The sequence below is a fragment of the Vanacampus margaritifer genome, chromosome 11 (assembly GCF_051991255.1).
Source record: "Vanacampus margaritifer isolate UIUO_Vmar chromosome 11, RoL_Vmar_1.0, whole genome shotgun sequence".
In the NCBI taxonomy this organism is placed as follows: Eukaryota; Metazoa; Chordata; class Actinopteri; order Syngnathiformes; family Syngnathidae; genus Vanacampus; species Vanacampus margaritifer.
The window spans coordinates 14,295,797-14,308,560 of NC_135442.1; the positions used below are offsets into that span (position 1 = coordinate 14,295,797).

Below are 12,764 nucleotides of genomic sequence, written 5' to 3' on the forward strand. Positions count from 1 at the left end.
GAGCAGTTGTAGTTTTTTTTTGCTTCCTTATTTGTTCGTTTTTCTACGGTGGCCGAGAAAGAATGAAACGAGGTAAAAACTGATACCAATAATTCATATACTGTACACTGAGCAATATTTGCTAAACCCATGAGCGAGCCTTTCTCATTTGCCGAATTATTCATCTACTTCACGGGTGTGGCAGAAGATGTAGATTAGAGAACATGGACTGACTAGGTGTGCTTTACATTACAGTAGTGATGGCAAAATGAAGCTTCATGAAGCATTTGCGATACTTTTTGACTCCTCTAGATGGTGCTCTTGGTTTAAAAATAAAGGCAAGTGCAATAAAAATTGATTACATTTGCATTGCATCTTTGAATCATGAGTGCCATCTTGAGGAGTCAAAAAGTATCGCAAGTGCCTCATGAAGCTTCATTTTCCCATCACTACATTACAGTAAAAGGTCACTCTAAAATGTGCAGTTATAATACATTTGAAGGAACCACGTTACAACGAAGGCCCAGAAAAACTCCATATTTAGCGTGATGGTTTGGCTCATAAAGTGACATCTCCTTCCCATTGAGTTGGTCAGGTTTTTGTGGCTTGTAGAACATTGAGCCACTCAAGCCATGTGAAAATTAATTTGAGCATTATGCATTTTGTAAGACAGACCATATGGTTTGATTATTTTTTCTTTTTATGTAGGCGTTAATTCAAAAGGGGAAAAAAACACTGGTGATGTGAAGAATGTGAAACAAAGTTATACCGACTGGCAATCACACCAAGCGATTTGTTTCCTTATTTATTTCAAACATGTCCATGAAAAAAGATGTCAAGAAAACAAAAATCAGCAGAGGCAGGCAACAACAGATAAACGATGAAGGCACACAAACCGATAGGTGTTTTGGAGGGAAGGGGGGTTCGAGCCTGAAAATAGCTTTCGGTCTTTACTCTCCATTAACACATTCGCAAATGTTTTTCATGCCGTTATGTGCAACCAGTTTTGTTCCGTTTTAGGCGTAAAGACAATCCAGCAAGCGTTAAAAGTTTTGAGGCATCTTGTTCGTGTACTCTTCCAAAGTAAACACATCTGACCAAGATCCAGACAAAGTTCAACTATCAGATGGTTTAATCAAAAAGCCTGCTTTAACCAAACAATAAAAACACTTGTCAAGTATGTACAGATGTGCGTGTAAACCGCACAGTTACAGCTCTGTCCATTTTCACAAAAAGGCACTTCATTACCCCCTTGAAAAAAGACCACTGTCATTTAAAATGACAGCAAGTTACAACAAAAAATGATGTGGACTTCAATAAACTAGTTAATTGAAGTGGAAGAATGACAGAAAGAGATGCTCATTGCTTTTTATATTCATATATACAATAAGTAATTGAACTTGACAACCTCCGTGAAACGCTTTTGACAAAAAAGGTGCACTCCTAAACGATCAGTAGTCATGACATTCCGTTCCAAAACAAAACAACTAAGAGATTGGGTGGACAAAGTCTTTTCAGTGAAGTGTGAAAAGTGAACTAAAGTACGAAGGAGCATTAGTAGGAGCATTAGTGCCATACTAAATTTTACAAGACCAATTTTGTAATCGGGACCTTTTTTTCAAGAATAAAATTATTTTGGGAGAAAAAAAGCCATTGATTAAATTTAAAAATGCAGAATTTGACTTGTGATTGCAGTGTTTTAACACACATTCAAAGACCCATTGCAAGTACAATATAAAGCAGATCCCAAAGCTGTTAGTTCAACAGAATTTTGACATTTACTAGTAATAGTTAAAATTACTTTTTGTTCTCTGAAATTCCTTTAAAAATCCTTTAAATTACTACTTTTTGTCCTGTAAGAAAACTAGAAAATAAAGTCTCTGTAAAAACTTAAAACTTATCGCTCACATTATGACATTATTCTCATAATGTTATAAGTCCGTGCAGGCTGGGCATATTAGTGTATGCGTGACAATAGTAAAAAAAAAAAAATGTCAATGTTAAGAATTTGCTTTTCAGTTTTACCAATTTTTCATAAATTCACCCCCCTCTTCAGTATGGCCCTAATGGTCCTCGTAGAATGAAAAGACTGTGGTCCCAATAGTGACGCAACGCATAAACTGTGCAAAGCAAGCAGTTTAAGATGTAATGTGATACCACATACTCGTAGTCACATTAAACACTGATCGAACTGTCTGCTATTTTCACAACAATATTATTATGATAATACTACAGTATATCCAGCCGGTGAGGTGTTGGCAAGTGCGATTGAAATAGCTGATACACTCTTAGGGAAACTGATATAAGGCACAATTCTCCACATTTGACACAAAACAGAGTCTGTTCTCATCTTTCCTATCCTTAAGATGTGAGAAAATAATCATTAATGTCAATCGGCTTCAAGTGAAAGGAAATGGGGTGAAGGCTCCCATGTAGCTATTATAATCATGAGAATGCACAGTAGACAAGCAAACACACAAAAAAAATAAAATAAAATGTCACACTAGCATAAACATCTCGTAATAGCTTAGAAAATATATTTTACTTCTTGTACAAATTATAAGATTTATTTTCAAATAAATTAAGTCACCTTCATAGATCCTTGTATCTGTAATCATGTATCAATATATTCCTTCTGGAAAACGGCACCAAGGCAATTTCTATACAAGGACCCTCGTCAGACAGGCAGAGAGAGACATGGTGTATCTTTTTCACCACTTTTTTCTTTCTTCTTACAAGCCGACTGTAACCGACAACAGGCAGGATTTTTTTCTTTTTAGAAATGTAATGGAGTATTTTGTGTGTTTGGGCTGGTGTCGGTCTTAAAACAGTACTTCCTTATTTGTGGGTTAGGAAATACAGTACATTCCGGGCCGGCACCATCATGGGCATCAGCTGGTGGCGCTAGTCAGAGTGCAATGCCCCAGCACACCCACGAGTGGCAGCATTGAGTTGAACGGGAGTGATTTGGCAGAATGGACACAAGCGGCCAGGTGACTGACGTAACGGTTTTGTCCTCATTCACCGAGAGAGAGCTTCCGTGATTATGTTCCAAAATTGTTGGGTGATTTAGTCACACAGCACGGCTGTTTTGCCTATTTGACAGCAGTATTCACATTCTTACTATCGAGGTACGTAAGAGATTAACGGACACAGAAAGAAACGGGTGGAAAAAGAAACAATGACGAGCTCCAAATGGGCTCGTGACTTCACTGCTGCCCGAGGCCCTAACGTGAGCAGCCGACAAGGTTTCCATCTCCCAGGGGCCGCCCGGCGCACAAGTCAGCCTGCTATCCTCTTTATATGTATCTGATGAGACAAGAGACAACGAGAGGATGCTGTCAAATACAATTAAGGAGGCATTGATTACACAGACCATGTTCAGTATGTTGTATGATTCGCTTACTTCACTGATGATGGCCCAAACAGGCGAGTTTTTGAGAACGGACAGTCGCAAGGCCAGGATGGGATTGAAGGAAGGATCGACAGCTCCTTCAGCCACGCCCTTTTCAAACTGACCTGAAGTGGGTTACAAGTCACATCATTCAGTCATTTTGTCTTAAAGTCACAACATTAATAAAACCAGACCAAATACATGCTTGATTTTGTTGTCTACTGTATATGTGGCAAAAGGGTCCTCATGTGTAAAAAAAACAAAACAATTTTAAATATTCATATATTCGAATTCTATGCTTAATTCCCCTTAAAATGATATCTAATACATGGGCGTACCTCAAAAATTTACAAAGTTACAGCAATTTTAATGTTGGCAGGTTGAAATCTGTAGTTTTGAAAAAAATTGGTTTAAAGTTTTGGTACAAAGTTGCGAGGCAGTTCAAGGTACAGTAAAAGGTTATAGTAAAAAAAAGAAAAAAGAAAAGAAAAGGGGGGCTAGATGTGATGGAGTCATGACGTTTTTGGCAGTACAAGCCTGATAACTGAAATCAACCCGTCTGCCACATAAAAGCAAGACAGGGGCTTTATTAGCTACTCAAAACAGCGAGTAATAACCATATTAGGCTCAAAATGACGGCTCCGGGTGATATAGTTGTTTTACAATTCTGGTTGTACTAGTTGTTAAATGGCAAGATTATTTATAAAAAGAACAGACCGAACTATTAACAAGAACACCGTGATTTGTACCTTTTGTAAAAAATAATATTAGTATCACGAAAGCAGCTCCAGCCTGACTTATCATTTAAGACTGAATTTAAACAAGCGTGTTTGTCTGAGCGACTTGCTCAAGGACACACAAGTTAGTTGTTTGTTGTCAGATCCTGTAACATAGCTTGGGGTGGGTTTTTGATTTGAGGAGTAGATACTGTAGCCCCGGCGACTTGAGATCGAGCTTCGGCCTTCCTGGGTGGAGTTTGCATGTTCTCCCCCGCGTTTGCTCCAGTTTCCTCCCACACTCCAAAGACATGCATGGCGAGTTAATTGAACACTCCAAATTGTCCATAGATGTGATTGTGAGTATGGTTGTTTGTCTCTGTGTGCCCTGCGATTGGCTGGCAACCAGTTCAGGGTGTACCCCGCCTACTGCCCGAAGCCAGCTGGGATAGGCTCCAGCACCCCCGCAATCCTTGTGAGGACAAGCGGTTAAGAAAATGGATGGATGGATACTGTAGCTCCAAGTTTCTCTTTTGGGTTTGAGTGCTCATGACCCAGATATTGTAGCTTTAGATTTTTGTTAACCTCTCCTGTAACTTTTCCTGATTAACAGTTTGTTAGTTGAGCTCAAAAACCACCACAGCTATTCAGTTTAGCAGTTCATCCGTACATCAAACCTCAGCTTGTGGAATTTTTTTTTGAACAAAATTGAAGTTTAGATTATCTTTTAAAATAATGCCTGGCCTAATTGGTTTGTTGATGTGCTTAAACTTTTTCTTTTGAATTCCATTTATGAAGCACTTCAACAATAGAAATGTGGATTTCAAATATTCTCTTCTTCCTGTTTTCAATTGATTAGTCATGCACTACAATTTTGTAATGTCATAGAATTCAAATTCTTTATTTTGGGACCTTTATCAGATATGAGATTAAAATTGATTAATTAGATTAATTAATTGAAAATCCTGTAATTAATTAGATTACATTTTTTAATCGCCTGACAGCACTAGTCTCAAATGCATTTGGTCACATGCATAAAAAATCAAAGTGCTGACTCTGCCTACCTACTTCTGCATTGCAAATCTTTGCTCGCAAGTCAAAGCAAAAGAGTTGGGTCACTCATATCTCAAGGCACCGCCACACAATGTCAGAGCCTTGGACATCCACTGGGTTTCATACCCATATCAAATTTGTAGCGCAGTTGGACGCCTTCCAAGTGTGTAATCGATGTGTGTGTCATCTGAGACTGATGTTTACGTGTTTGCACACACACGCGCACGCACACACACTTACCAATCCTGTAGAAGCGGTCTTCGGTTCGTTTGTACTTCTCTTTGGTCTGCTGTCCAGGTTCCTGACAAAAGACAAAGTTAATTTACGCAACAGTCAAATCAGAGCAAGTGTGAACGATCTGTCATTTGAGCAAAAGGCAATCAGTCAATGGCCTCAGGCAGTGCTGTCAACGCTTCCATTCCAGTTTCAAATCAATATGCTGCAGCCTCAAAGCAACCAGTCCAAACAGTGTACTGTAATGATCGCTGTCATCGGGCGCATCGCGGTGTGTACGTGTGCATGATTGTGTGTGAGTGAGTGTTTCCTTACGGAGACGGGCAGTATTTCCACCGTGGTGTTTTGCATCTTGTCCCCCAGGTGTTCCTGGTTACCACTGCGAAACAGGAACCTGCCAACAAAAATCAATAAGCACTTTTGTCAACTTTATGGAGACGAATCATAGGCCATTCATGGCTTATCGGGTGGCTTTAAAAAATAATCAAGTGAGGACAAACGTCAGGGGCTTGAACGCGTCTGCTGACTTTAGGTGGGGCACTTCTGAATCACAAATATGACCACATTCAAAATAGTAAGTTAAGCCCATAAAGTGCAGAACTGAAATGAGTCCACTTTGCTCTGTGTGGCAATTTTAAACACAAATGAACGACAGATTTGAGGATGTAATCTTCCAGGATAATTAAGGCATTGGATGTAAGGCTTCTTAAGATGTTTTAAGGATTTGCAGACCCTGTCATATTTGAAGTCATTTCTCCAACCTCATCGTCATACCATAGTGGAAAAGCATTTGACAAGTCGTCAAAACAGTTTGGAATTTTTCTATTTCTAGCCATTAAAGCGGCGTTGATAGTTCTCAAGTGAAACAATAATGTGGGCTCAGTTTGGGGTTCCGGATTTTCACTTCCCTCTACAGGCAGGGTTCTTGTCAATAAAATATGAGGTGGCTGCGCTTCTGCGAACAAGCACAGGCAGAAGCTGTAACAAAATTGTCTTCCTCTTGATAAGATCTTGTCTCACCAGCACAGCTACAGTCTGTAAGGGACGTCACTCAAGCACACACTGCAGCAGATAGTCACTTACTGGCCGTGCAACTGACAGCGCTCGTCTCTCGCCATTTGCCGCGTGCCATCTATGTAAACGCTCTTGTTAGCAGCTTATCCTGGCCCTGCTGCAACCTGCCTCTATACATACGTATACCTCCTCTAGTTCATCTCCGTGGAGAATGCGGAGGCTGACCCGCGAATGCTTATTTTTAGTTTTCTCTCATTAACCTGATCAGATCCCCCGGAGAGGCACGCAAACACACGGACATAAACTGAAAAAGACTCACTGCGAAGGGCAGCGGGTGGAAATTAAGTTAGCGGGCAGTGCCAGTGATTGTGAATAACTTCCTTTCTTACCGTTCTATGCTGATGGGTCTGTCAAATTTAAAGAGGATGTAGTCGCCCGCTTTGGGCATGATGGCCCAGAAGAAATCCTCCCCGAGGTATGTCTTCTCCAGCGTGTGGCCCTGATAAACCTGACAAAAGTAACATACGTGAAGACATCAAATACTGCAAAAGTTGCACAATAAACTAGAGGTGGGGGCTCGACTCGCTTGAGTCACATGACTTGGACTCAAGTTGACTTGAGTCGCTAATTTTATGACTTGCGACCTGTTTTGCAAAAACTTAGGAAAGACAACTTGATTTTTGGTTTAGCATATTCATTCATTAAAAAAAATAAAAACGCCGTGACAGTGGACACTTTCCAAAGATCGTCTCACGGTCTTGCTTGCTCGCAGTCAAGTCGGCAGCTGCTTCGGGGGCTAACAAGGCAACCCACGGCAACAGAGCGCCGGCTAAAAAGAATGGACCCGGCGCCTTGGCCACCACTTATTTGGTCATCTACAGTGTTGTTGTGACAGCGAGGTGGCTGGTGATCGCCGTGGGTCTGGTGCGAGCGTACCTGGCCAGAGGAAGCTACCACGGGCCTGTAATACTCCATCAAGAAACCCCTCAAGTTCTTTAACCTCCTAAGGCTTAGTGGCCACATACGTAGACAGCACTTTGCATGTAAAAAACAGCTTGGGCCTTAGGAGGTTAACTTCAATGTCTTGGAGATTCAAAGCCCCCAAAAATACAATATCGTTTTAAAAGCTGGAAATCATACATAATGCAGATTCATTAGACACATTGGAACATACTTTTTTAGAAGATACTAAATTCAAAATAGTTTGCATTTGAAAGCTTTATCTAAGTGATAAAAAAAGGAAAACCATAAAATACTTCACTGCATGTAGTGAATCCATAATATATACGATTCGGCTTCCATGCTTTAACTGAACTGCTGGAATAAAGTTTTCCACAATATTCAAATTTATTGAGATGCACAAGTATAAAACACCATTTGGTACTCTGTATTACTCTGGAAATGCTTCTTTGTTACCTCTCCATTATGTTTCAGGTTTCTTTATAGGGTGCGTATAGTTGTCGTTTTTCTTAAATGCTACTTCAAAATTGCCTTTTCCCTGCATTGTTCTCTCCGGGAGCATTTATTTTGAGACGACTGTCTAAGTCTAGAGGCTCCATAGTGCCTCCATGCCTGACAAGAAAAGCTTGGGCGGATGATTACCTTCATTGAGGTGGAAACCTCAGCAGGAGGGTTGACGTGTATTTTGTGGAGAAGTGGCTTCAGGAAGTCTTTGTCCTGCGGGCACAGAGCAACGCTGAAATGTGCGGGACTGGTCGGCGGTGGCATCTGACCGGTTGCGTGGGCACGAAACTCACTGTGAGCTTTTGGATCTTTCCGGCGAGAGAAGAATGAAGCCCCACGTGTTGAAACAAGGAGGGTCGAAAGCGCACACGGAGGCTGGACTTCTGGCGCTCGCAGTGTTTCTGCAAAAGGGTCAACAGGTTAGAGCCAAGATGTGTACAATACGATTAAACAGGATGCATTTACTGCCATTATACAGTGAAAAATGCAGTGCGGTAAATAGTGCACTGCTTGGAACGTGACGAGAAATTATTTTTTTCTGAGGTATCATTATTTGGGACATAGTAAAACCTGAGATATCAGCTCAGTGAGCAGATAATGGCGTAACTTAGCATCTCTTGCTTTATTTTTTCTTATGCCTTCACAGAAGGATATGTGATGACAAAGAGGAAAGCTGTGATGATAACCATAGAACCACAAACAGAACATCACCATCCTGGTTGCTAATTGGTAAACTAGTGATATGTTTTTAAGACATCGGCAGGGCAGCTGTGGCTACTTGTAGCTTACCACCACCACAGTGTGAATGTGTGAGTACATGAATAATGTATCCATTCCATTGTAAAGCATTGAGTGTCTAGAAAAACGCTAATGGCTAACACCTACATATTTGAGCATCAGTAAAATATCTGTTTAAAACCTGATGGCTGGCATTCCATGCCGTGAAAATGAGTCACTCTAAAGTAGCAATTCCAGTGCAAAGCCCCTCCCTGTCCACACGCTGGATATCACATCTCATTTTAAAATTTTCCTAGTCCCTGCTCATTTGCCTCTCTTTCCATGACATGCCTGCACTCATGACTGACAAAAAGGTGGTGTCAAGCAGCCACCTCAACAGATTATCCAAAAGGAAAATGTATTTTCGGGTTGAAAACAAACCCTGTTGTGAACAAAGACGCTCAAGTTTTTATACGAGGGGAGGGCGGACTCATACCAGACTCCAAAATGTGTCACTAAGCACCATTTGCCATTTGATATGCCACTTAAAACAAAACAAAAATTAATATTGAATACTACATCATTCTCTGTCTTTGCACATTAATGTTGAGCATTTAGAAACAAATCTCTGAATTTACTTTACATGGTGCAAGAACGTTATCAGGACTTTATCAGGACTCTAGACTAGACTGACACTAAATGTTTTCTTCCCCCCCCCACTGCATCGCATTCAACACCGCAGTTTTATAGGTTCACTCTTATAGCTGCCTGTCTTTTTAGGCAATAGTGACTGTTAAATGATGAACTAACTATCTGGACATCATAAAGTTTTTTATTTGAAGCACGTTCCCAAAAGGCTGGTAACTTACTCAAAAGTGTCGGTGTCAGAGTGTTGGTTATCACTTTCAAAGGAATCAGGTCTGTCAAGTTCAATTGTTCTTTAAATGTTAACATCCGCTATTTTCATTTAACATCAGATAGGTGTAGCAACCCCACCTATGCCTCCCTGTCACGAAAAACACGAAAGGCTGGTTGCACCGATGTAACCTGTGAGAAATTATGGCGCTCAAATCAGTCACACTCCAAAGCCCTTTTTGTTCTAGTTTTTCAAAATGATTATTCTATTAAAATTAACATCCTTTCTTACTAATATAAGGAAGGGAGGTTAATTAAAACTAGGGGTGTGAATTTCCTAGTACCTGGCGATTCGATTTGTATCACGATTCATAGGTCACGATTCGATTCGATTAACCCCGATACAAATCTATAAATTAATTAATACGTTTTTTTATTTATTCAAATTTAGAAAACTTGTACATGTACACTGTAAGATTTGTTTGAAAATGTATTTATTTATCTGAAAAATCAGGTTTATAACTGAGCCGCTGCATTTAACAAACCGGTTTGCATTCTGTTTCATGTTTAAACAGCACTGAAATAAAATATCAAGGCTTAATGTTCCATTAATATAACATTCTTCCATGCTTAATGGGTGAAACCTAACCCTAAGTAAGACGTTTTGTTGAATATTTCCATAAAAAATTGATGTTCGTAAAAATCTGTTCGGCCGCATATTGAATCGATTTGAGAATTGCGTGCTGTAATATCGCGATATATTGCCAAATAGATTTTTTCTAACACCCCAAATTAAAACATTACTTCAAACATTAAACTTCAAAAAGAGTCAATATTAAAAAACGGGTTGCTATGATTCAGCTTCAGTTCCCAACAATGACATTTGAAATGCTGCTTCTTCACCTAAAGACTCCATTACGTCAATGAAACTTGTTCAATGAAACTGCCAAGCATACCGCGTCTTTCTCAGGATTGCACACTTTGACCCAGAGAATGTGGTCCAGCAACCAGTCGATTGGCTTCTCCTTATAGAACATGAAGATGAACTCGACGATAAGATTCAGGTCTGGTGCCTTAAACATCTTCCCTGCAAGAGGGCACATAGCAAAGCATTAATGAGATCTGTGGTTCCGGCACAACCAATGTTTGAGTCTGATTAACAAGACTTTTGGGGCCTGTTGCAAAACTGAAAACAGGAGAACACAATCAGGTGGGACAGGAAATGACATCCTCAAGTATAAAGTATAGAGTGAGTCTAGCACTTGTTGAGAGATACTGACAGGTGCGTGACAAATCATACCGATGAAGCCCAGCTGAGAAAACTCCAGGACCATCCAGTCCTCGGATGAGAGCTGGAGGGCAAAGTTCTTCATGGTGGCAAAGTAGTTGGGCTTAGCCACGATGTCGTCCTCCAACTGAGGGAGCAGAGGCACACATGAGTCAGCCCTCACACACCACTGGGAGGGTCGGGATTTACGATATTCACAAAAGGGATGTGCTGTTTGAGATTGAGCAATGAAAACACGGCAGAACTAGTGCACACCAAACTAAAGCGGGTGGAAATACCTCTTCCCTCCAGGTGAGAGCAGAGAATGGAAATGACACACTGCATGCATTAGATGTGAGATTGGGAACAAGGATGCATGCTAGACTAGACGTTGGTTAAACAAAACTATCAGGAGAAAGATCAGGCAAAACCTCAGCGTTCCAACCACTGACATTCAAATGTCAGGTCAGATAGGAGTAAAAGATTAACACTGTTTGGTGTTTTGCTTTTCCTTTATTTTTTTGAGACACAATAAGAAGAATATGCACTTCAAGTTACATGAAGGAAGTAGACTGACATTTACAGCAGAAAGTAGCCTGGACTTGAATTGGTAGCCATGGGAATGAATGAAGGATGTAGGGACGGTTTCAACTGTTTGCGCGGCTTGCAGTAGTTCTTGTGTGAGTTCGAAATATAAATAATAATAAAAAAAAAAAACGACGACCTTGGCATGACAAAAAACGAAAACAACACGTAAAGACTAATTTGTCTACTGGTCCAGGGCTCCAGGAAATTTAGAAACAATGCAAGTACATTTTTACAAAAACTTAAAGTTTAAAAAAAATAATAATAATAATTAGGGATGGATATGAAACGATACCAACCGGCTTTATTTCAATGTGTTGGTGGCTGATGTTAGTATCGGGAAATTTTATGTATTTAAAGTGATGTCTTAGTGGTATCGATAACTCCTCAAGAGTTGAGAACTCGCACTGGTATCAGTCTGAAAAAAAGTGCTGATAATATGTTTGGTTGCTGACCAACTCCACCTTATCAGATATAAAGTAAAAATGAGTGAAAATGTCAATTTACAGTGTGCGGTCCTAAAATTTCAGGCTAAGGGCCACTGTGCTCCAAGTAGAAAAAAAGTTAGTCTGGAGCCCTGCGCTAGTGTAAATGTGAGTGCAAATGGTTGTTAATATGTCCCCTCAACTAGCTGGTGTCCCGCTCAACCGCAACCCGAGTGAGGACAAGCACGTGCTAAAAGTTACTCGACACAGAACATTTCCTTTTGAATCGCTACTGCCACCTGTGGCCAGAAAATGAAACTGCATTTTCCTTTCTTCACTTACACAAAGCGCACATGACGTCACATCCGCAGACAGAGAGCGGGTAATTCAAAGGTTTCAGTCATAAATGGTCAAATAAAAAAGGCTATTGTAAAGATATTTTTGTGCAAATTGCAGCTTTAAAATATGTACAGTTGCTGAAGGGTTTCTGATGGTGACAGTTGGACTATGGAACAGATTTCTATTGATTTTTTTTTAATTGAGGGGGAGGATTGCCCCATTTCAGGACAGCTTGTATACGACCTTAGCAGTTGCGCTGTAGGTGACACATTTAAAAAATTTGGAGCGCCGAAAAGACAGCTGAGTGCGGCAGAAATCCAAGAGGATTAAGCTGCGAGTAAGCGAACCAGGCGAGGGTTTTAACGAGAGGAAACAGACGCTGACGAATTGCAACTACACGCATTTGCTTTGTGGCCGCCGTGGTTTTAATTGAGAGGGGCAGTCAAAGTGAAAGCACTGTTTACCGTCATCTAAAGTCTTACCTGAACATAATAAACTCCTTTGCTCAATGCATACATCATGAGAAAGGAATAGTCCAGGTTCTGCTTCGTCCGCCATCTAAACAACACACCCAAAATAAACACGGTTAGTTTCCAATTGTGTAATGTCAGAGCTCTCAAGGTTGCATGTGGAGAGGGTCCATTTGTTGTTGCTACTGCTTGGAGACCGAATAGTCCATCAGGCCCAATTAGCGTTTATCCCTGCTTATAAAGCAGTCTTAT

At 40.4% G+C, this 12,764-nt stretch overlaps 1 protein-coding gene across 1 annotated transcript in view; it reads right to left on the reverse strand.

The window, feature by feature from the left end:
• Nucleotides 1–771: 771 nt before the first annotated feature.
• The window catches only part of mgat4a (alpha-1,3-mannosyl-glycoprotein 4-beta-N-acetylglucosaminyltransferase A), a 37,820-nt gene continuing 25,827 nt past the window's right edge, over nucleotides 772–12,764 (reverse strand). The window contains exons 7-16 of the mRNA XM_077580280.1: nucleotides 12,525–12,600; nucleotides 10,727–10,841; nucleotides 10,383–10,513; nucleotides 8,148–8,255; nucleotides 7,993–8,067; nucleotides 6,780–6,898; nucleotides 5,692–5,770; nucleotides 5,383–5,443; nucleotides 3,386–3,498; nucleotides 772–3,288 (exon numbers count right to left, since the gene is read on the reverse strand). Coding sequence (XP_077436406.1) covers nucleotides 3,262–3,288; nucleotides 3,386–3,498; nucleotides 5,383–5,443; nucleotides 5,692–5,770; nucleotides 6,780–6,898; nucleotides 7,993–8,067; nucleotides 8,148–8,255; nucleotides 10,383–10,513; nucleotides 10,727–10,841; nucleotides 12,525–12,600 — 904 coding nt within the window. The 3' untranslated portion in view covers nucleotides 772–3,261. The remainder of the gene's footprint in view (nucleotides 3,289–3,385; nucleotides 3,499–5,382; nucleotides 5,444–5,691; nucleotides 5,771–6,779; nucleotides 6,899–7,992; nucleotides 8,068–8,147; nucleotides 8,256–10,382; nucleotides 10,514–10,726; nucleotides 10,842–12,524; nucleotides 12,601–12,764) is intronic.